We start from the raw sequence: 24,295 nt of genomic DNA, 5'->3' as shown, positions 1-24,295 counted from the left end.
TATAGAAATTGGGAATGTAATTTTAAGTGTTGCTTTGATGTCTGTTTTCTTTCTTTTTCTTTCTTTCTTTTTTTGCTTGCAATGTTTTGGATTTTGCCAGGATCATTGAATGCATTCAGGAATATGATCTACAAGACCCTTGTAGCCCAGCATGTGTCTATATTATAGCTGGTTCTAAGTTTACTATGTAGCACGTTTAGTTTGTTATTAATCTTAATATTATAAATAAAACTTGTACAGCAAGGATTTTTAAAATGCTTTTATTCCTTCACTTTACATCCCAACATCATGGTCGGCTTTTCTTCCCAGTGCCTCTCACACTGATCTTCTCCCCATTCCCTGCTCCCTTCTTAGAGAAGGGGAAGAATGCCAGCAGTCATCTTTTTATCAGGTCCCTCCCAGTCCCTTTGCCCTACCCCATTTCCACAACTGCACATCAAGTCATAGCAGGATTAGGCATATCCTTTCCCACTGAAACCACACAAGGTTGCTCAGTTAGGGAAACAGGGAGAAGAGGCTGGTGACAGATTCAGGGTCCGCCCCCACTTCAGATGTTGGCAGACCCACTTGAAAACCAAGCTGCACTGCTGCTAAGGAGGCAACCTAGGTCCAGGCCATGCTCTCTCTTTGGTTGGTGATTTAGTCTCTGGGAGCTCACACTACTGCCCACAAATATTCCACAAGACACCCTGAGCTACATCTGATACAGTGATTTTAGTTTGTTATAAATTTCAGCATTATAAGTAAAACTTATTGATCAAGGTCTATTTATTTATTTATTTATTTATTTATTTATTTCTTTATTTATTTATTGGTTTCTATTTGTTCCTTAAAATGTAGTTGGGAGAAAAACCATGTGATCAAATGGTCCACATGTTTTCCATGATCCAAAATGTGTACTGAATTTTATTCTGACAATATTCTCTGAACTTTATTCTTAGGGTGTTAAGAGGGATGTTTGGAAACGAGTAGACAGGAAGACTGGGAGACTTGGAATCACGATACATTGACCTGGAAACAAGAAATTTGTCACTGAGTGAGGGCTAGCAAGCAAGGGAGCAGAAATTTCTACAGATGTGGCTCCACAGTGGAGTGCCTTCCTGATTTGCACAAAATCCAAGGAGTTGGATGCCATGTGGTTTGATGAAGCTGCCAGTGCCAAACAAGAGGGAAGAGTTTCTACAATCTAAAATAACTTTCAAACTGAATCCCATGATTCTGTCATTATTTATCATTGCAAAACATACAGTATAACCACGTTCCTCCTCTAAGAGTGTTGCTCAGCTCCTATTCCATATCCATAAATTGCAAGTGACTGTGACATCTGTGTCTACAACATGAAATTAATTAGTCAAGAGCAGCAAGCCGGTTAAGCATATACACACTCCAACATTCCTTCAAGGTGTTTGCTTAAAAGCTCTGTCACTTCAATTCTTCCATCACCCTCAAGCTCACCACATGAAAATGGCTAGCAGAAATAAGTGCTTGATTCTGGGATTTACTGTGTTTTTGTGGGTTGAATTATACACTCAGTATCCTCATATTGACCAGAATGTTACATGCAGGTTGTTGCGCAAATTTAATTTGACTGGATATGTAGAAGCTGAAAACCATTCTGTTGTTATCGGAGGACTATTTCCTGTTCATTATAGGACCATGCCAACAAGTGACTCTGATGAGGAAATAGAATCACCCATGTGTGAGGGGTAAGTTATTGTTAAATCTTATTCTTTTTTTTTCACATTAATTTGGGTGGCTAGAAAAGAATGGGTAGCTTGCAGACTGGATTTCCATTGAAGTTCTCACTCTTGCACTATCTGCCTTTATCTCATGATGGGGACAGCATACAAGGACAGGGACTGCCTGCAGTATGCTGGATGGAGACATCTCAGAAGCCCGTGACAGCTCCTTGTGAAAAAGAATGGGGGTATCTGGGAGCCTGAAAAGCAGGAGACACATCCCTCCAGAGGTGTGTCTGCCATCTGAAATAAGGGACTGCCCTCAGTAAGCCAGGATGGAGACATCTCAGTAGCCTGCAGCAGCTCTTTGTAAAAAACAGTTGTTTCCATTTCTCCTAAACTTAGCCTGGACAATGGCTATATAGATATCATTTGTGCATGACTGCTTTTCAGTTGGCCTTGGTGTGCATAATTATTCTATTTTATCTGAACTTTCTTAGTTCTTTCTCCATCTGCTCTGGTGAATTCTGTGAAACTAGATTTTTCTTGATGTATTGATTCTTAAACAATAAAAAATTGAGGCATAGGGGCACAGCACAGCACAGCACAGCACAGCACAGCACAGCACAGCACAGCACAGCACAGCACAGCACAGCACAGCACAGCACAGTACAGCACAATATTAATGGCCCAGGTGCATGCTGTGCGTTCTCATCTTGGAAACAATGTAGGAACTGCACAATGGTAGTTCCAGATTAATGTTTGACTTGCAAAGAAAGTGTGAAGAAATTATTAGAAAATGAATACAGAGATCCCAAGAAAGGAAAAGAAATGAAATTATGAGAAGTTTGTACAACATTTGATAGTGGTTTTTGGATAATAAAGAATAGAACACATAAAATCATATATTAGTAAAACAAAGTCAAAACACTGGGACTCTTAGGAGAGTCAGTGTGTGCAATGTGCAGAAGCAGAAAGCTAGTAGAACTACTGACTTAATGGCTAAGTTGATTCTTTCTGGCCACTGCTTGGCAGCTCTGCCCATGTCACTTATCATTAGAGCTTCAGGTAGCATTAGAAAATTCAAGTAGCTGGCCTCAGAGCTCTGAGCTCTGAAGTATAACAAGTTAAGAATTAAAGTTTAAATAATGATAAGTTCATAATTATTATTTTGGCTAAAGGCTTGGGAGTAGGGAAGCTTGAAACTTTGGGGAACAATTGTAATTCTTTATTCTTTGTGGGATGTGGTTATTATTTTGAATTTGATTTGGCAATGATTATACAATATATTTTTTCTACCTCCTTTTGGAGTATCAATGAAAGACCGGGGCAAAAAAAAAAAAGGCCAAGAGAGCATGAGAAGAGCATGAGAAAAGTGAGTAAAGAAAGAATGTGAAGAGTGAGTCAGGAGTGAATGTGAGGTGTATATGGTGTGTTTGTGTGTGAGTGAAAGGAGAGTGCATGTGGCATGTGTGTGTGTGTGAGACGTGTGTTAAGAGTGTGTGTGAGAGTTAATGGTGAATGCACAGAGGTGTGTGTGAGTGTGGGAGTTTGAGTAAAGAAAAGCACACAGGAGAAAAGCAGAGAGCACAGGAGAATGCAGAGTGTGTGCAGCCTCAAGCTGTGAGTGAACAAGAAAGAGAGAAAGAGAGCAGAGAGTGAGATTGAAGAGAGAGAACCTTTAAGCCTTGAAAAATTCCCTGTCAGTTTGTACCCAAAAGGTAGTTTGTGTATATTTATTATGTACCTTCTATATATACCTGCTTCCAGTTGAGAACTCCTATTCTGTGTCAAGGCTGGGCCCTGACAATCTCTTTTTACAGTGGGAGTAATTTTCTATGGAAGGTTCTCAGAAAGTCACTCCTCAGACAATTCTCTTGGAACAGAAGCAGCAGTATCTAAAAGCTTGTTAGGGATATAGAATCAGGGGTTGCATACCACACCTGCAGAAGAGAATCTACATGTTCAAAAGACATCTGTTGGTGTGTGTGAACACTGAGGTTTGAGAAGCTCAAATGCTGCACAATGTGCTGCAACTTCACTGTTAACTGATACAAGCTCATTAAGTGCATTCTGGGTACTCTGCCTTATGTCTGAGGAAATGTTCATGATAGGATTCTGACTTGCAGGAAAACTTCTATTGCTACTGCTGACTCCTGAAAGTTATCCTATCAAAAATGGAATTCTCAATTCTCAAATATAACAATTATTGTCAGAAAATGAAAGTTGGGAAAGGACTAATGTCTCTTAATATGTGTATCTTATACAAGTACAAACATACAGAGATTAGACATAAAAATAATGCCAGAAATTAAAAGAAAACAAAACATTAGTCTCCAATTCCATAGCCATAAAAACTGCATTTTTATTTTTTAATGTCTATTTTTGAGTGTTTTGAAAATAAACTTAAGATTGTTATAGTATGAGGGTAGGACAGGTATTAATTGTTTTAGACACAGTAACTAATACAGCAGACTTTTCCATTATGCTGTTTGGTCTTTATAGCTGTTTGACTGTTTCTTACATGATATCAATATCAGTCATGAATCCTTTCCTTTTATACATGCTCCAAGTTATTACTGGAAGGAGCAACCTTCGGTATGGTTGCTGACCAATGAGATTTATGATGAGTCCCTAATTAACACTTTCCTCATTTCTCTCAATTGTTTCCATTTTCACAGTGAAGGGTATAAGAAGTGATATATATATATATACACATATATATACATATATATAAATTTTAGTTTTATATATTTAACATATTTCTTTAAAATTAGTTCTATATGATTCATTTCCACCATTAACATTCCACAGTCCCCTTAGTCACATGCAGTTCCAATGTTCTCCAAGCAGTTTACACTTTCTTCATGAAATGCAAATTCTCCTAGTTTGAGAACCCCTTACAAGACTACTTTATATAGAATTCAGAAGCTAGAGTGGATTTAATCTAATGTTACTTTCATTTTGTCATCATTTACTAAAACAGTAACTGCTTCATGAATTCAAGATGGGGTTTGGAGAAATTTCATTTGGAAATGAACAACTTTTGCAGGATACTAGTTTCAGGTGGCCATGGGTTAAACTAAATAAATAAGGAAGATTTAGATTATTCTGAAAATATTACAATGAAATAATACAAAGAAGAGAGCGTTTTATATCTTGCTTTGTTTAAGGCACACACAAGTTAAATTCATAACATGGGGTTTTTTGAAGGAAAAAAGGATATACAGTGTGTAATAGTACTGTGGGGATCATAATAGAAAGTAATGAATGAAGGAAACTCTACCCAAACCTCACCTAATTACATTGAGATATTTTCTTTGTTAGTCGTTGGGGGGGGGGTAGTTCCATCCCTTCTATGCAGTTTTAATCATAGTAAGAGGCCTGCTGTTCATTTTAAGGCCAGTTCTATTTACACTACTATATGATCTTTCTATTCAATGATTTTTGAAAATAGAAAATGTTCCCACACAGTTTAGAAACTACCACTGGATACTGAAGATTATTCCAGCTTTTTAAATATTCTAAATACCCAGTTTCAAGCAGATAGCTTTTATTCCTTTGGGAAGAACTAATTAATTTTTGACTAATTAAAAATTTTAGCTATAGGCTCAAAGCATGTGGATATTTTATAGATCTCAAAAAGAAATCTATCTTAATATTGTATGTGCATTATCTATCTATCTATCTATCTATCTATCTATCTATCTATCTATCTATCTATCTATCTATCTACCTATCTACCTATCTATCTACCTGTCTATGGACTTTACATGCTGATCACTATGCATCTTCTTCTCCCAGAATTCCCCTCATAAGGCTTCTCCCCCACTACTTATCTTCTCACCTCTGATAATGTAGAACTCCCCAATCCCAGATAATAACCCTCCCTGGCACAACAAGTCACTGCATACCTAGAAACATTCTCTTGCCTTGAGGTCAGACAAGGCATCCCAGTTAAGGAAACTGGAGGCACAGGCAGGCAACAGTCAGGGTCAGCCCCTGGTCCAGGTCTTGGGGGACCATCGTGAAGTCAAAACTCTATATGTGTAGGATCCAGATCCAGACATTAAATGGGCTTTGGTTGGTGGTTCAGTCTATAGGACTACCCAGGTTTCAAGATTAGTTAATTGTGTTGGTCTTCTTGTGGAATCCACATTCCTTCCAGGTTCATCAACCATTCCCCCACCACACTTTTTCAACTACTCAGACTAAAGTTGACAGTGGGATTCTACATCTGTTTTGGTTTGGCAAATATTTAAGGAACATCTGGTATTATTTTAATTTCCAAATGAAACCAGGAACCTTAAGTCACTGCAGGACTATGTACATCCTCGCACACTGAGGCCAGTAGGAAGAAGGGTCTGATCGAATGTTTAGAGACTGTAAAAGACCACATGTGCCAGCACAGACTACTATACCCAGCAGATATTTACATCACCTGAGATGGAGAAAACAATATATTCCATAACAAAATCAAATTTAAACAATATCTATCCCCAAATTAACCCCTTAATAAGCACAAGAAATAAAACCACACTTCAATGAGGCTAACTACATCCAAGAAATAATTTCATACCAGTAAAACCAAAAGAAGAAACACACACACACACACACACACACAGAGAGAGAGAGAGAGAGAGAGAGAGAGAGAGAGAGAGAGAGAGAGAGAGAGAGATACTATGTCAACACCAACATCAAAATAGCAGAAATTTCCCATCATTAGTCATTAATATCTCTACACACCTCAACAACAAAGATAGATATTACATCAGAATAAATGGGCTGAAAAGGTCTGACAGATAATCAGAGACAAGAAACAAGCTGGAGTAAGCCATCCTATCTTACTTTTAAAAAATACTGCAGTATTTATTTAGAAGATATATATTGTCATCAGTATGAACTTGGAAATTAACTAACAAGATGATAAGCAATGTTCAGGTGTAGTTTCTTCTGTTTTCTGCTTTTCCTTAATTGTGTTTCCTCACTGGCTCTTTCTTTAAATTACTGATCTTTTCTATACTTGAATGATTTTCTACTTCTAGTGTCTTTCTCTAGTTGTAATAACTTCCCACACTACCTGTCTGTCTGCTGTGCTCTCCCCAGCTCTCTATCATTCTTCAAGCATTTGTGTAGCAGTTGCAGTCTAGGATACATGGTCTTGGAATTTCTTTGCTCATCCATCTGTTTTCAACCCAAGGTTTAATTTCCGGGGTTTCCGCTGGATGAAAACCATGATCCACACCATCAAGGAGATTAATGAGAGGAAGGATATTTTGCCCAACCACACTCTGGGCTACCAGATCTTTGACAACTGTTTCTCCATCACCAAAGCAATGGAGTCATCTTCAGTGTTTCTAACAGGGCAGGAGGAATACAAACCTAACTGGAGAAACAGCACTGGAAAATTTCTAATTGGAATTATTGGAGCAGGAGGATCAACTATGTCAGCTGCTGTTTCAAGAATTGTAGGGATTCATCATGTACCTCAGGTATCTTGGAAAAGTGTACTACTTGCTAAGAAAGAAATACAAACACTGTGCCATGATGGGTAGCACACGCCTTTAATTCCAGAACTTGGGAGGCATAGGCAGGTGAATCTCTATGCACTCAAAGCCAGCCTATTCAACAAAGTGAGTGCCAAGACAGTCAGGGCTGTTGCAAAAGAAAATTCTTTCTCAAAAAGACCAGAAAGAAAAGAGAGAAATATGAGGAACATGTAGACATTATCTATGAGGTCTAGAGATCCTGCACTAAGCTACAGAGAGATGATAGAATGGGTTCCAGTTCTTAAAGTTACTCAGTTCAACCCAGCCCTGGCAATGTGAATTAGTGCTTAATAAAAAGGCACTTGATAATGCTCAAACTGCTGGAGCATCATCTTTGCATTGACTAATATGGTCAATGGGCCCCGAGCACTGTGTGGGGCAGGATGGAGTTTATCTATAAATACTCGGTAGTTGATTGGTGGCTATAATAAGGCACAGGTTTTGCTTTGAGTCTTGTTGATCCTTGAGAATCATAAGCACAATCATCATACTGACATTCTAAAATGAGATTGAGATTTCCCATTAGCTAACTTAATAAGTTATTTTAAACCCAGAGAGATTGACATATGTAAATATAAAAATATGTAATCACAAAACATTAATTATTAGGAAAATAAAAAGTTCTAGAATTATTTCAAAGCCTGTGTCAGTAAAGTGTCAGGATGTATTGATGTGAATGAGAGCAAGATTATTGGTGATTCTGAAATAATGGCAGTTTTTCATTCACCTTTCCTCCATCCATCCTATATCCTGTATTTCCTCCTCTTATCTTTTCTTTCCTGTTTCTTCTCTCTCTCTCTCCCTCCCTCCCTTCCTTCCTTCCTTCCTTCCTTCCTTCCTTCCTTCCTTCCTTCCTTCCTTCCTTCCTTTCTCTTTCTTCCTTTCTCTTCCTTCCTTCCTTCCTTTCTTCCTTCCTTCCTTTCTTTCTTTCTTTCTTTCTTTCTTTCTTTCTTTCTTTCTTTCTTTCTTTCTTTCTTTCTCTCTCTCTCTCTCTTTCTCTCTCTCCCTCCCTCCCTTCCTCCCTCCCTCTCTCTTTCTTTCTTCCTTTCTCTCTTTCTTTCTTTCTTTCTTTCTTTCTTTCTCTCTTTCCTTCTTACTTTCCTTCTTTCTCTTTGTTTTCTCATCCTTCCAGTCCTTCCTCCCTATCATCCTAAATTCCTTTCTTTCCTTTTCTTTGTTGCTACTCCAGATAAAATCCAGGTACTAGTTTGTGGTAGACAAATTCTCCATTAATTACCCACAATGCCAATCAAATACAGTATTTAATTTAGAGAGCTCAAAATGTGAGTTGGAAGAATAGGGAAATAAGGTGGAAAAGAATGAAAGGAAAGGTGAGTGACTTTGCATATATCTTAGGTATATATGGGCTTCATGTGGTTTATCCAAACTGCAGATGCTATGAGCTCTGTTTTTCTTAAACTCTAATGAACTCAAAAATAGACTAGAAACCTTCAGATATACTTCTTCATAAGCCTTTTAGTCACTCTAGAAAAAAGAATAAACTAAAATTTCAGTTTAACATACTGATATTTAGAAATTAAAAAGTATAGGTCTCATGATGTTAATTTTCTTGTGGAAGAAACAAAGATGGAGGAGGTCCAAGTAACAAAATTTTATATGATAAATAATTCACTAGACTTCAGAAATTTGATATCACTCCTTCTTAAGAGGTTCATTCCAACAAAATAGCTTCAGTGAATCTGCTGTCTGTATGGTTAGACAGGAAAATAAATATTAGAAGGTGCAATAAGAGAATAAAAATGACATGGAAAAACAGAAGACAGGAATAATAAACGAAGGAATCAATTGGATATTTGGAGTTATAGAACATCACACTGGAAGTGATATCTTAAGGGCATGAGACTGAATTGAAGAGAAGGTAAACTATTTAGGGTAGATGTTAGCACTTACAGGGTATGTTACATCAAAGATACATGAAGGAGTGTCAGGGGTATGTGCTCACCTGCTCTTCATGCTTAGGTCTCCCTAAATGCTAAGAGCAAATGAGGTCGACTGATGAAGTAAAGAAGGCATCTTTTTCATTTATATAACCATGTACCTTAAAAAGAGAGAGTTTCTGGTAACTTTGTAGGACAAGAGTGTTTACTCTTCTGATTAGAGGACTCCATTCTTTCATGTCGCTCAAGAAAAGATTTGGGACCTACATACTCAGGACTCCTGACAGCAGGACATGATAAGAGAGAAGCAAGAGCATAACACAATTAAGGTATCAGAGGTTAGACTGAGAGAACACGCAGGAGATAAAGTCGTGTGACAGCAGATTGAGACTTAGTCTCAGCGAATCATCTCTGTACAGCAGATGCTACACCTGAGGAAGAGACTGAATGTTCTGACACAGGGGAGTGAAAAATGTCAAGGATGCTGAAAGAAAGTGCAAGGGACATTCCTGAAACTGCTGTGGTTCCACCCATAAAACTAGTGATAGAGCAACCAAAGAGTTGTCAAAATTGTCCCCCTCTACACCCAGAAAGTAGATTAAACAGGAAGTCACTGTCTACAGTAGGATGTGAGGGCAAAGGGATCCCTGTTCACCTCCTTCTCAAATATTCACAAGCTGTCATTTTCATTTTAAATTTTGGCTACAGCTTTCTAGTAACTATAAATATTTTAAATTCCAGGTGGGATATGCTTCTTCCTCCTCAATTTTTAGTAATGATATTCAATTTCCATACATTCTACGCACAATACCCAGTGATAAATTCCAGTCTGAGGCCATCGTGAATCTAATTAGACACTTTGGTTGGGTCTGGGTAGGTGCTATTGCATCTGATGATGATTATGGAAAATATGGAGTAAAATTCTTTAGGGAAGAAATGGAGAGTGCCAACCTTTGTGTTGCTTTCTCTGAAACCATTCCAAAAGTCTACTCCAATGAGAAAATGAAAATAGCTGTTGATGCAGTAAAGAGTTCCACTGCCAAAGTCATTGTGCTTTATGCAACTGACATTGACCTCAGCCCCTTTGTGCTGGAAGTGATTCATCATAACATAACTGACAGGACATGGATAGCCACCGAAGCCTGGATTACCTCAGCTCTCATTGCAAAGCCTGAGTATTTCCCCTATTTTGGTGGAACTATTGGATTTGCAGTACCAAGAAGTGTTATACCAGGACTAAAAGAATTCCTTTATGATGTACACCCTAGCAAGGATCCAAATGATGTCTTGACCATTGAATTCTGGCAAACTGCTTTTAACTGTACCTGGCCCAACAGCACTGTGCCTTACAATGTGGACCACAGAGTGAATATGACTGGTAAAGAAGACAGACTGTATGACATGTCTGATCAGCTCTGCACTGGAGAGGAGAAGCTGGAAGATCTGAAAAGTACCTATCTGGATACATCTCAGCTAAGAATCACAAACAATGTCAGACAAGCTGTGTATCTTTTGGCTCATGCGATAGATCTTTTTAGCCAAGCTGACATAAGAGAAGAATATAGGGAAAATGCAGTACTTGAAAATAAACCTAACTTTGAGTCTGTAAAGGTATGTTATTTGACCATATGATTTAGTATAATATAAAATCAAGTGTTTACACCCATGTTCATACCTCTGAAACTGCTAATTTGCTTCCTTGTGATTGTATATCATCAAAACATGTCTGGGTGACTTGATTATTCATTTTCAATCGTCATTTCTTACTAGGTTGCTAGGTTTGTTGTCAGTGATAACAAACCTGTCTCCCATAAAAATTATTAACACACTTTACAAAATATACTGTTATTCTTCACAGCAATGAAATATAATGTGTCTAGGAGTAAAACATGAGGTATTGCCTCTGGTTTCCTCCTTTGGTCTATTCCCCATATACAATATACAACTCCAAATCTAAGATCACTAATTGGATTCCAAAACACCAGGTTCATGTTAGGCTAGGATATTTATGGCCCTTCATGTAATGATGATTCCTGAATATTATATACAATTTTCCTTACACTCCATGTCTTTTGTCTTATCTATTTAAATGAAAGAATAGAAAATGAGGTCTTCATATAATATAGCAAGAGCCACACAAAAGGCTGGATGTCAGGGAATAAAGATTATAGCTGGTATCTAGGACAGTCATGTCTACTGTGCCTGTCCTTCATCATCTGTCAAATGATTCAAGTTGGCAAAAGGTGAGAAGTCTTGAAACATGCTCATCCATTCAATTTCTGCTTGTTTTTGTCCATCCTTCCAATGTACAAAAGATAAAGAATTTGATCATCAATACTCTGGTCTTGTCAGACCCACAGGAGGTCCACTTAACATCACTAATTTGTTACTTCTTCATTGCCTGATCAATATCCCTTTATTTTTATATAATACCCTGTCAATTTACCAGAGGCCACATTGGGTGGGACCATTGCATTTCCAATTAACTTTCATTTTCAGGTAGGCCCACATTTCACTCAGCTTTGGCTGTTCTTAGTCCCCCAAGTAACACACTTCATTATGTGATTCTAAATAGCTACTGAATGTATCAATATAGAGTATTATTTTTTAAGGAAACCAAAGCAATACCCCATATTTACTTATGTTTCGAGATTATCCTACCAATAGACAAGACTAGAAAAGCTTAGAAATTCTGTTATTTACTTGATCATTTCTAAATTACACTGCCTTTTTTGTCTTCTCTTTATTTTACTTTTCCTGTTCATTCTCGTCTTCATACTTCTCCTGAGACAAGTCTACACTGTAAACCATACATCAGTCTATGAGATTAGGAACATGCCCAATACCCACATGGCATTTCAAAATTCTTGAGAATTATATGATGTTGGAAAAATGTGTAGTACCATCCAATACTTTCAATCAAGTAAAACGGTAGGAAGGCTGATCAAGTGAAGGGTCAAACTGTAGAAGTCTTTGACCATTTATTTGCTTGACTATTGATAAGGAGTAGGGAGAACATTTAATGGACTCAGCATGTGTTAAAACTTCATGATTTTTGACATATTTCATGGGAATTGAGAATAGACTGGAAAAGAGTCAGAAGAAAACAAGAGGCCAGGTAACATAAAGTATTAAATGGCAAGGAAAACACTTTCTTTTTTTAATTTTTATTAGGTATTTTCCTCATTTACATTTCAAATGCTATCCCAAAAGTAACCCAAACCCTCCCCCTCTCCCCTACCAACCCACTCCCAATTTTTGACCCTGGCATTCCCCTGTACTGGGGCATATAAAGTTTGCAAGTCCAATGGGCCTCTCTTTCCATTGATGGCCGACTAGGCCATCTTTTGATACATATGCAGCTAGAGTCAAGAGCTCAGGGGTACTGGTTAGTTCATAATGTTGTTCCACCTATAGGGTTGCAGATCCCTTTAGCTTCTTTGGTACTTTCTCTAGCTCCTCCATTGGGGGCACTGTGATCAATCCAATAGCTGACTGTGAGCATCCACTTCTGTGTTTGCTAGGCCCTGGCATAGTCTCACAAGAGACAGCTCTATCTGGGCACTTTCAGCAAAATCTTGCTAGTGTGTGCAATGGTGTTAGCGTTTGGAAGCTGATTATGGGATCGATCCCCAGATATGGCAGTCTCTAGATTAGATGGTCCATCCTTTCGTCTCAGCTCCAAACTTTGTCTCTGTAACTCCTTCCATGGGTGTTTTGTTCCCAATTCTAAGAAGGGGCAAAGTTTCCACACTTTGGTCTTTGTTCTTCTTGAGTTTCATGTGTTTAGCAAATTGTATCTCATATCTTGGGTATCCTAAGTTTCTGGGCTAATATCCACTTATCAGTGAGTACATATTGTGTGAGTTCCTTTGTGATTGGGTTACGTCACTCAGGATGATGCCCTCCAGGTCCATCCATTTGGCTAGGAATTTCATAAATTCATTCTTTTTAATAGCTGAGTAGTACTCCATTGTGTAGATGTACCACATTTTCTGTATCCATTCCTCTGTTGAGGGGCTTCTGGGTTCTTTCCAGTTTCTGGCTATTATAAATAAGGCTGCCATGAACATAGTGGAACATGTGTCCTTCTTACCAGTTGGGGCATCTTCTGAATAAATGCCCAGGAGAGGTATTGCTGGATCCTCCGGTAATACTATGTCCAATTTTCTGAGGAACCGCCAGACTGATTTCCAGAGTGGTTGTACAAGCTTGCAATCCCACCAACAATGAAAGAGTGTTCCTCTTTCTCCACATCCTTGCCAACCTCTACTTTCACTTGAATTTTTGATCTTAGTCATTCTGACTGGTTTGAGGTGGAATCTCAGGGTTGTTTTGAGTTGCATTTCCCTGATGAATAAGGATGTTGAACATTTTTTCAGATGCTTCTCTGCCATTCGTTATTCCTCAGGTGAGAATTCTTTGTTCAGCTCTGAGCCCCATTTTTTAGTGGGGTTACTTGATTTTCTGGAGCCCACAATCTTGAGTTCTTTATATATATTGGATATTAGTCCCCTATCTGATTTAGGATAGGTAAAAATCTTTTCCAATCTGTTGGTGGTCTTTTTGTCTTGTTGACGGTGACTTTTGCCTTGCAGCTTTGCAGCTTTATGAGGTTCCATTTATTTATTCTCTATCTTACTGCATAAGCCATTGTTTTATATTCAGGAACTTTCCCCCTGTACCCATATCTTTGAGGCTTTTCCCTACACTCTCTTCTATAAGTTTCAGTGTCTCTGGTTTTAAGTGGAATTCCTTAATCCACTTAGATTTGACCTTAGTACAAGGAGATAGGAATGGATCAATTTGCATTCTTCTACATGATAACCGCCAGTTGTGCCAGCACCATTTATTGAAAATGCTGTCTTTTTTCACTGGATGGTTTTAGCTCCCTTGTCAAAGATCAAATGACCATAGGTGTGCGGGTCCATTTCTAGGCCTTCAATTCGGTTCCATTTGTCTACTTGTCTGTCGATATACCAGTACCATGCAGTTTTTATCACAATTGCTCTGTAGTACAGCTTTAGGTCAGGCATGGAGTTTCCACCAGAGGTTCTTTTATCCTTGAGAAGAGTTTTTGCTATCCTAGGCTTTTTGTTATTCCAGATGAATTTGCAGATTGCTCTTTCTAATTCGTTGAAGAATTGAGTTGGAATTTTGATGGGGATTGCATTGAATCTGTGGATTGCTTTTGGCATGATAGCCATTTTTACAATGTTGATCCTGCCAATCCATGAGCATGGGAGATCTTTCCATCTTCTGAGATCTTTAATTTCTTTCTTCAGAGACTTGAAGTTCTTATCATACAGATCTTTCACTTTCTTAGTTAGAGTCATGCCAAGGTATTTTATATTATTTGTGACTATTGAGAAGGGTGATGTTTCCCTAATTTCTTTCTCAGCCTGTTTATCCTTTGTGTACAGAAAGGCCATTGACTTGTTTGAGTTAATTTTATATCCAGCTACTTCACTGAAGCTATTTATCAGGCTTAGGTGTTCTCTGGTGGAATTTTTAGGGTCACTTATATATACTATCATATCATCTGCTAAAAGTGATATTTTGACTTCTTCCTTTCCAATTTGCATCCCCTTGATCTCCTTTTGTTGTCGAATTGCTCTGGCTAGGACTTCAAGTACAATGTTGAATAGGTAGGGAAAGAGTAGTCAGCCTTGTCTAGTCCCTGATTTTAGTGGGATTGTTTCCAGCTTCTCACCATTTACTTTGATGTTGGCTACTGGTTTGCTGTAGATTGCTTTTATCATGGTTAGGTATGGGACTTGAATTCCTGATCTTTCCAAGACTTTTATCATGAATGGGTATTAGATCTTGTCGGATGCTTTTTCTGTATCTAATTAGATGAACATGTGGTTTTTGTCTTTGAGTTTGTTTATATACTGGATTACGTTGATGGATTTCCATATATTGAACCATCCCTGCATCCCTGGGATGAAACCTACTTTGTCAGAATGGATGATTTTTTTTTTGATGTGTTCTTGGATTCAGTTAGTGAGAACTTTATTGAGGATTTTTGCATAGATGTTCATAAGGGAAATTGGTCTAAAGTTCTCTACCTTTGTTGGGTCTTTTTGTGATTTTGGTATCAGAGTAATTGTGTCTTCATAAAATGAGTTGGGTAGCATACCTTTTGTTTCCATTTTGTGGAATAGTTTGTGAAGAACTGGGATTAGATCTTCTTTGAAGGTCTGATAGAACTTTGCACTAAACCCATCTGGTCCTGGGCTTTTTTTGGATTGGAAGACTATTAATGACTGCTTCTATTTCTTTAGGGGATATAGGACTGTTTAGATCATAAACCTAATCCTGATTAACTTTGTTACCTGGTATCTGTCTAGAAATTTGTCCATTTCGTCCACGTTTTCTAGTTTTGTTGAGTATAGCCTTTTGTAGAAGGATCTGATAGTGTTTTGGATTTCTTCAGGATCTGTTGTTATGTCTCCCTTTTCAATTCTGATTTTGTTAATTGGGATGCTGTCTATGTGCTCCCTAGTGAGTCTGGCTAAGGATTTATCTATCTTGTTGATTTTCTCAAAGAACCAGCAACCTTTGATTGATTCTTTGAATAGTTCTTCTTGTTTCCATTTCGTTGATTTTGCCCCTGAGTTTGATTATTTCCTCCTGTCTACTTCTCTTGGGTGAATTTGCTTCCATTTGTTCTAGAGCTTTTAGGTGTGTTGTCAAGCTGCTAGTGTGTGCTCTCTCTAGTTTCTTTTTGGAGGCACTCAGAGGTGTGAGTTTTCCCCTTATAAATGCTTTCATTGTGTCCCATAAGTTTGTGTATGCTGTGGCTTCATTTTCCTTAAACTCTAAAAAGTCTTTAATTTCTTTCTTTATTCCTTCCTTGACCAAGGTATCATTGAGAAGAGTGTTGTTCAGTTTCCACGTGAATGTTGGATTTATATTACTTATGTTGTTATTGAAGATCAGCCTTAGTCTACTGTGATCTGATAGGATGCATGGGACAATTTCATTATTTTTGTATCTATTGAGGCCTGTTTTGCGACTAAGTATATGTTCAATATGGAGAAGGTACCATGAGGTGCTGAGAAGAAGGTATATCCTTTTGTTTTAGGATAAAAATGTTCCGTAGATATCTGTTAAGTCCATTTGTTTCATAACTTCTGTTAGTTTCACTGTGTCCCTGTTTAGTTTCTGTTTCCACAATCTGTCCATTGATGATAGTGGTGTGTTGAAGCCTCCCACTATTATTGTGTGAGGTGCAATGTGTGCTTTGGGCTTTACTAATGTTTCTTTGATGAATGTGGCTGCCCTTCTATTTGGAGAATAGATATTCAGAATTGAGAGTTCCTCTTGGAGGATTTTACCTTTGATGAGTATGGTGTCACTCATTGTCTTTTTTTGATAACTTTGTGTTGGAAGTCGAGTTTATTAGATACTAAAATGACTACTCCAGCTTGTTTTTTCACACCATTTGCTTGGAAAATTGTTGTCCAGCCTTTCATTCTGAGGTAGTGTCTGTCTTTTTCCCTGAGATGGGTTTCCTGTAAGCAGCAAAATGTTGGGTTCTGTTTGTGTAGCCAGTCTGTTAGTCTATGTCTTTTTATTGGGGAATTCAGTCCAGTGATATTAAGAGATATTAAGGAAAAGTAATTGTTGATTCCTATAAAATTTGTTGTTAGAGTTGGTATTCTGTTCTTGTGGCTGTCTCCTTTTAGTTTTGTTGAAGGATTACTTTCTTGCATTTTCTAGGGCGTGTTTTCCATCCTTGTATTGGTTTTTTTCTTTTATTATCCTTTGAAGGGCTGGATTCATTGAAAGATAATGTGTGAATTTGGTTCTGTCATGAAATACTTTGGCTTCTCCATCTATAGTAATTGAAAGTTTGACTGGGTATAGTAGCCTGGGCTGGCATTTGTGTTCTCTTAATGTCTGTATAACATTTGTCCATGATCTTCTGGCTTTCATAGTCTCTGGTGAAAAGTCTGGTGTATTCTGATAGGCCTCTCTTTATATTTTCCTTTTCCTTTTTCTTTTTCGGCTTTTAATATTCTATCTTTATTTAGTGCATGTGTTGTTCTGATTATTATGTGTCAGGAGGAATTTCTTTTCTGTTCCTGTCTATTTGGAGTTCTGTAGGCTTCTTGTATGTTCATGGGCATCTCTTTCTTTAGGCTTGGGAAGTTTTCTTCTAAATTTTGTTGAAGATATTTGCTGGCCCTTTAAGTTGAAAACCCTCATTCTCATCTACTCCTATTATCTGTAGGTTTGGTCTTCTCATTGTGTCCTGGATTTACTGGATGTTTTGAGTTAGAATCTTTTTGCATTTTCTTTGACTGTTGTACAGATGTTCTCTGGAATCTTCTGCACCTGAGATTCTCTCTTCCATGTCTTGTATTCTGTTGCTAATGCTGGCATCTATGGTTTCATATTTCTTTCCTAGGTTTTCCATGTCCAGTGTTGCCTCACTTGGGGTTTTCTTTATTGTGTCTATTTCCCTTTTTAGGTCTAGTATGGTTTTGTTCATTTCCATTACCTGTTTGGATTTGCTTTCCTATTTTTCTTTAAGGTCTTCTACCTGTTTGGTTGTGTTTTCCTGATTTTCTTTAAGGACTTGTAACTCTTTAGCAGTGTTCTCCTGTATTTCTTTAAGTGAGTTATTAAAGTCCTTCTTGATGTCCTCTTGATGTCATGAGATATACTTTTAAATCCGGGTCTAGGTTTTTGGGTATGTTTGTGTGCCCAGAACTGGTTGAGGTGGGAGTGCTGTGTTCTGATGATGGTTAGTGTTCTTGGTTTCTGTTAGTAAGATTTTTATGTTTGCCTTTTGCCATCTGATAATCTCTGGTGTTAGTTATTATAGTTGTCTCTGGTTAGAGCTTGTTCCTCTCATGATTCTATTAACCTCTATCAGCAGACCTTGCATTCTATCTCTCTCCTGAGTTTCAGTTGTCTGAGTACTTTCTGCAGGCAACTCTCCTCTTGCAGGGAAGGTGCTCAGATATCTTGCATTCAGACCTGCCTCCTGGCAGAAGATGAAGGCCTGAAACAGGGACTGTCCCAGAAGCTGTTAGTTTCTGTAGTCCACACTCTCACCTACCCAGACTAGTCTCAGAGGGTTCTGGGAACCAAGATGGCTTCCCCAGTTGCTCTGGCAAATCCCTCCTGGACTGTCCTCTTGCAGGGAAGGTGCCCGGATGTCTGGAGCCGAAACAGGGTATGCCTCAGAAGCTGTCCTCTAGGCACCTTGGGGGTGTCCTCCGACTCCTCACCCAGATGACCCAGAGCTGGTGCCAACTGTAAGGGACTTGTGACCCTGCTCAGGCCAGGTTTTCTGCTTCCCTAATGCTGGTCCCGCACGATTGGAATGGAACAGAAGTTGTGTTCCACTTACCGGTGGTCTTAAGATGGCATGGAGAGTCCTCTAGGGAGGGGGGGGGGAGTTGTCCGATGACTCTGTGCCCAAGGTCACAACATAAACTTTTAATTTTTAACTTTTAGAGCCTGACCATCCAGTCTCTCTACTAGGCTGAGATTTTCAAAAGAAAGAAAGACTTGTGAACTTTTGTATCTTTACATAGGGAATATGGAGTAAGGGGAATGAAATTATTCTAAACATTTTCCAGGCTCTTGATACAGAGATATTATACTGTTAAGCCATAGTATAAACTTAATTTACACTAGCAAATACATACAATTGTAGTATACATTAGTGTCATATTAAAATTGTCCAGAGGTTAAAAATAAGGGAAAAAGATAAAGTTAAATTTCACAAAGCATTTAATCCAGTATGTCTAAAATACTATTTATAATGTTGTAACAATTTAATATACTGTCATGATAATAAAATAAAATGTTAAATTGTTTATGAGATAGGTTTCATTCTTTTTAAAACTTTGTAACCCAATATACATGTTACATGCACAGCATATCTCAATTTACCAAAACATTCTTTGTTTTAACTACCACCTGTGGCTAGAGGATATCAGAATTGGCAACAAAAACAGCATTAGAAAAATGAGAATACTATAAATTACATATGAAATCTATTTTCTTTACAAATATTTATTTTCTAAGTATTTAAATGTTTACCAAATACTTTTTTCCCTTTTTTAACTATTTTCTTACTCTTCATTATTAGCTATGGTTGTACTTGACAAAAATAAAATTCATTACCCATGATGGAAGGAAAATAGAACTTGGCAGGAATGGAGATGTATTAAATGGATCTTATGATATCCTCAATTGGCACATGGATAATACTGGAGAAATAACCTTTGTCAAAGTTGGAGAATACAAATTCACAAGTTCAAAATATGAATTTGTTCTTCCAAAGAACTCAACATTATTTTGGAACACTGAATCTTCAAGGGTTGGTTGACCTGACATACTTTTGTTTATACATACAGAGAGAAAATATATATATATATTTTAGGCACTAAATAAATGCAAAACACCTAATGCTTTCACCATATTCCAAATCATTTTACTGAATGTAGCATATGGTCTTTTTGTATTGTTGTTTATTTATTTAGAATGTTAAGAGTCCATATTTTATTAAAATACATGAAAACTTTTATATAATTTAGTACTATTATGATATATTGAGAATGTTTCATTGGAACACAGTAATTTTATTATCTTTTGAAAGAAGAATTGGTTATAGTGTTTCCTAATTTTTACTTTTTATATTTAAATTGATTTGTGATATATCAATAATAAGAAGCAAATCCTTCTTGGCATCAGCAATAGTGTCTGGGTTTGGTGTCCACAGATGAGATGGATCCCTAGGAGAGGAAGTCTCTGGATGGCCTTTCCTTCAGTCTCTACTTCACTAATTGTCCCTGCATTTCCTCTAGACAGAAGCAATTCTGGGTTAATATTTTTGAGATGGGTGGGTGGCCACATCCTGTAATCAGGGACTGTGCCTTACATCTGAATAAGGTCTCCACAGATTATATCTCCTCTTCGGTGGGTATTTCACATAATGTCATCCCTGTTGCATCGTGTAGCCTCTTACTTTTCTGGCATCTGGGACTTTCTAGTGGATACCCTCAGTTCATCATTCCCACTGCTACACCCCTTTCAATTTCCTAACCCTCTGTACTTCTCTCCCCTGTCTCCTCCCACACTTGATCATGTACCACTCTTCCCTCCTCCTCTCTCTGTCCCACATTCATCCCTCATTCTACCTCTCATGATTATTTTGTTTCTCCTTCTAAGAAGGACTGAAGCATCCAGACTTTTGCCATCTTCTTGAGTTTCATATGGTCTGTGAGTTGTATCATGGGTATTCCAAGCTTTTTGTCTAATATCCAACTATAACTGAGTACATATTATGTGTGTACATTTTTTGACTGGGTTACCTCATTTGTGGTATTTTGTAGTTCAATCCATTTGCTTGCAAATTTCATGAATTCATTTTTTAATAGCTGAGTAGTACTCCATTGTGTAAATGTACCACATTTTCTGTATCTATTCCTCTGTTGAGGGACATCTGGGTTGTTTCCAGATTCTGGCTATTATAAATAAGACTGCTATGAACATACTGGAGCATGTGTCCTTGTTATATTTTGAAACATCTTTGGGTATATGTCCAGGAGTTATATAGTTGGGTCCTCAGGCTGTACTACGTCCAATTTTCTAAGAAACCACCAAACTGATTTCCAGAATGGTTGATCCAGTTTTCAGTACCACTAGCAATAGAAGAGTTTTCCTCTTTTTCTACATCCTAACCAGTATATACTGTCACCTGAGTTTTTGATCTAAGCCATTCTGATTGGTGTGAGGTGGACTGTCATAGTTGTTTTGAATTGCCTTTCCCTGATAACTAAGAATGTTGAACATTTCTTTAGGTGCTTCTCGGCCATTCCAATCTCTTCAGTTGAGAATTCCCTTTTAAACTCTATACTCCACATTTTAACAGGGTTGTTTGGTTCTCTGGAATGAGATCTTTGTACATATTGGATATTTAGCCCTCTCTCAGATGTGTGGTTGGTAAAGATCTTTCCTACTCTGTAGGTTCATGTTTTCTCCAATTGACAGTGTCCTTTGCTTTACTGAAGCTTTGCAGTTTTATTAAATCCCATTTGTCTATCCTAGAGCTTAAGGCATTGGTCTTCTGTTCAGGAAAAATTTCCCTGTGCCTATATATTCAAAGCACTTCCCCATACTCTCATATTAGATTAAGAGTGTCTGGTTTTATCTGGAGGTCCTTGATCCACTTGGACTTGAGCTTTGTATAAGGAGATAAGAATAGATCAAGTTATTCTTCTACATGCCAACCTCCACTTCAGTCTGCACTATTTGTTCAATATGTTGTTGTCTTTTTTCACTAGATGCTTTTGGCTTCTTTGTTAAAGATCTGGTGACCATAAGTGTGTGAGCTTAATTCTGGATCTTCAGTTCTATTCCCTTGATCTATCTGCCTGTCTCTGTACCAATATGATGCAGTTTTTTTTACCACTATTGCTCTGTAGTTCAGCTTGAGGTCAGGGACAGTGATTTCCCACTAGTTCTCTTATTGTTGAAGATATTTTTTTGCTACCCTAGTGTTGTTGGTTTGTTGTTGTTGTTGTTGTTGTTTTTATTTCAGATGAATTTGAGAATTGCTTTTTCAGTCTCTGTGAAGAATTGATTTGGAATTTCGATAGGGATTACATTGAACCTGTAGATTGCTTTTGGTAAAATGGCCATTTTCACTATGTTAATCCTGCCACTCCATGAGCATGGGAGGTCTTTCCATCTTCTGAGGTCTTCTATTCCCTTCTTCAGAAACTTGAAGTTTTTGTCATACAGACCTTTCACTTCCTTGGTTAGAGTAACTCCAAGATACTTTACATTATTTGTTACTAGTGTGAAGCATATCGTAACCCCAATTTTTTCCTCAGCTTATTTATCCTTTGAATAGAGGAAGACTATTGATTTCTCTTTTTTTCCATTTTTTATTAGGTATTTAGCTCATTTACATTTCCAATGCTATACCAAAAGTCCCCCATACCCACCCACCCCCACTCCCCTACCCACCCACTCCCCCTTTTTGGCCCTGGCGTTCCCCTGTACTGGGGCATACAAAGTTTGCGTGTCCAATGGGCCTCTCTTTCCAGTGATGGCTGATTAGGCCATCTTTTGATACATATGCAGCTAGAGTCAAGAGCTCCGGGGTACTGGTTAGTTCATAATGTTGTTCCACCTATAGGGTTGCAGATCCCTTTAGCTCCTTGGGTTCTTTCTCTAGCTCCTCTATTGGGAGCCCTGTGATCCATCCATTAGCTGACTGTGAGCATCCACTTCTGTGTTTGCTAGGCCCCGGCATAGTCTCACAAGAGATAGCTACATCGAGATAAAAGGATGGACCATGTAGACACTACCATATCCGGGGATCCATCCCATAATCAGCTTCCAAATGCTGACACCATTGCATACACTAGCAAGATTATGCTGAAAGGACCCTGATATAGCTGTCTCTTGTCAGAGTATGCCTGGGCCTAGCAAACATAGAAGTGGATGCTCACAGTCGGCTATTGGATGGATCACATGGCCCCCAATGAAGGAGCTAGAGAAAGTACCAAAGAAGCTAAAGGGATCTGCAACCCTATAGGTGGAACAACATTATGAACTAACCAGTACCCCGGAGCTCTTGACTCTAGCTGCATATGCATCAAAAGATGGCCTAGTCGGCCATCACTGGAAAGAGAGGCCCATTGGACACGCAAACTTTATATGCCCCAGTACAGGGGAACGCCAGGGCCATAAAAGGGGAGTGGGTAGGTAGGGGAGAGGGGGTGGGTGGCTATGGGGGACTTTTGGTATAGCATTGCAAATGTAAATGAGCGAAATACCTAATAAAAAATGGAAAAAAAAAAGAGATAGCTACATCTGGGTCCTTTCAATAAAATCTTGCTAGGGTATGCAATGGTGTCAGCGTTTGGATGCTGATTATGGGGTGGATCCCTGGATATGGCAGTCTCTACATGGTCCATCCTTTCGTCTCAGCTCCAAACTTTGTCTCTGTAACTCCTTCCATGGGTGTTTTGTTCCCAATTCTAAGGAGGGGCATAGTGTCCACACTTCAGTCTTCCTTCTTCTTGAGTTTCATGTGTTTAGCAAATTGTACCTTATATCTTGGGAATCCTAGATTTGGGGCTAATATCCACTTATCAGTGAGTACATATTGTGTGATTTCCTTTGTGAATGTGTTACCTCACTCAGGATGATGCTCTCCAGGTCCATCCATTTGGCTAGGAATTTCATAAATTCATTCTTTTTAATAGCTGAGTAGTACTCCATTGTGTAGATGTACCACATTTTCTGTATCCATTCCTCTGTTGAGGGGCATCTGGGTTCTTTCCAGCATCTGGCTATTATAAATAAGGCTGCTATGAACATAGTGGAGCATGTGTCCTTCTTACCAATTGGGGCATCTTCTGGATAAATGCCCAGGAGAGGTATTGCTGGATCCTCCGGTAGTACTATGTCCAATTTTCTGAGGAACCACCAGACTGATTTCCAGAGTGGTTGTACAAGTCTGCAATTCCACCAACAATGGAGGAGTGTTCCTCTTTCTCCACATCCACGCCAGCATCTGCTGTCACCTGAATTTTTGATCTTAGCCATTCTGCCTGGTGTGAGGTGGAATCTCAGGGTTGTTTTGATTTGCATTTCCCTGATGATTAAGGATGTTGAACATTTTTTCAGGTGCTTCTCTGCCATTCGGTATTCCTCAGGTGAGAATTCTTTGTTTAGTTCTGAGCCCCATTTTTTAATGGGGTTGTTCGATTTCCTGAACTCTACCTTCTTGAGTTCTTTATATATGTTGGATGTTAGCCCCCTATCTGATTTAGGATAGGTAAAAATCCTTTCCCAATCTGTTGGTGGTCTTTTTGTCTTATTGACGGTGTCTTTTGCCTTGCAGAAACTTTGGAGTTTCATTAGGTCCCATTTGTCAATTCTCGATCTTACAGCACATGCCATTGCTGTTCTGTTCAGGAATTTTTCCCCTGTGCCCATATCTTCAAGGCTTTTCCCCACTTTCTCCTCTATAAGTTTCAGTGTCTCTGGTTTTATGTGAAGTTCTTTGATCCACTTAGATTTGACCTTAGTACAAGGAAATAAGTATGGATCGATTCGCATTCTTCTACATGATAACAACCAGTTGTGCCAGCACCAATTGTTGAAAATGCTGTCTTTCTTC

The 24,295-nt window shown here is 38.3% G+C and overlaps 1 protein-coding gene and 1 pseudogene across 2 annotated transcripts in view; both read left to right on the top strand.

Annotated features, from left to right (window-relative positions):
• The window catches only part of Vmn2r-ps11 (vomeronasal 2, receptor, pseudogene 11), a 211,881-nt pseudogene that overhangs the window by 118,246 nt on the left and 69,340 nt on the right, over positions 1–24,295 (top strand). Inside the window, exon 3 of the transcript NR_003962.1 lies at positions 1,653–1,706. The product of NR_003962.1 is annotated as a vomeronasal 2, receptor, pseudogene 11 (transcript). The remainder of the gene's footprint in view (positions 1–1,652; positions 1,707–24,295) is intronic.
• Vmn2r7 (vomeronasal 2, receptor 7) overlaps positions 6,896–24,295 on the top strand; it is a 28,943-nt gene continuing 11,543 nt past the window's right edge. Inside the window, exons 1-3 of the mRNA NM_175674.3 lie at positions 6,896–7,171; positions 9,868–10,737; positions 19,244–19,474. Of these exons, the coding sequence (NP_783605.2) occupies positions 6,905–7,171; positions 9,868–10,737; positions 19,244–19,474 (1,368 nt within the window). The 5' untranslated portion in view covers positions 6,896–6,904. The remainder of the gene's footprint in view (positions 7,172–9,867; positions 10,738–19,243; positions 19,475–24,295) is intronic.

The sequence above is a fragment of the Mus musculus genome, chromosome 3 (assembly GCF_000001635.26).
Source record: "Mus musculus strain C57BL/6J chromosome 3, GRCm38.p6 C57BL/6J".
In the NCBI taxonomy this organism is placed as follows: domain Eukaryota; kingdom Metazoa; phylum Chordata; class Mammalia; order Rodentia; family Muridae; genus Mus; species Mus musculus.
Note: the sequence above shows the minus strand (reverse complement) of the source record. Positions and strands in the feature narration are given on the sequence as shown.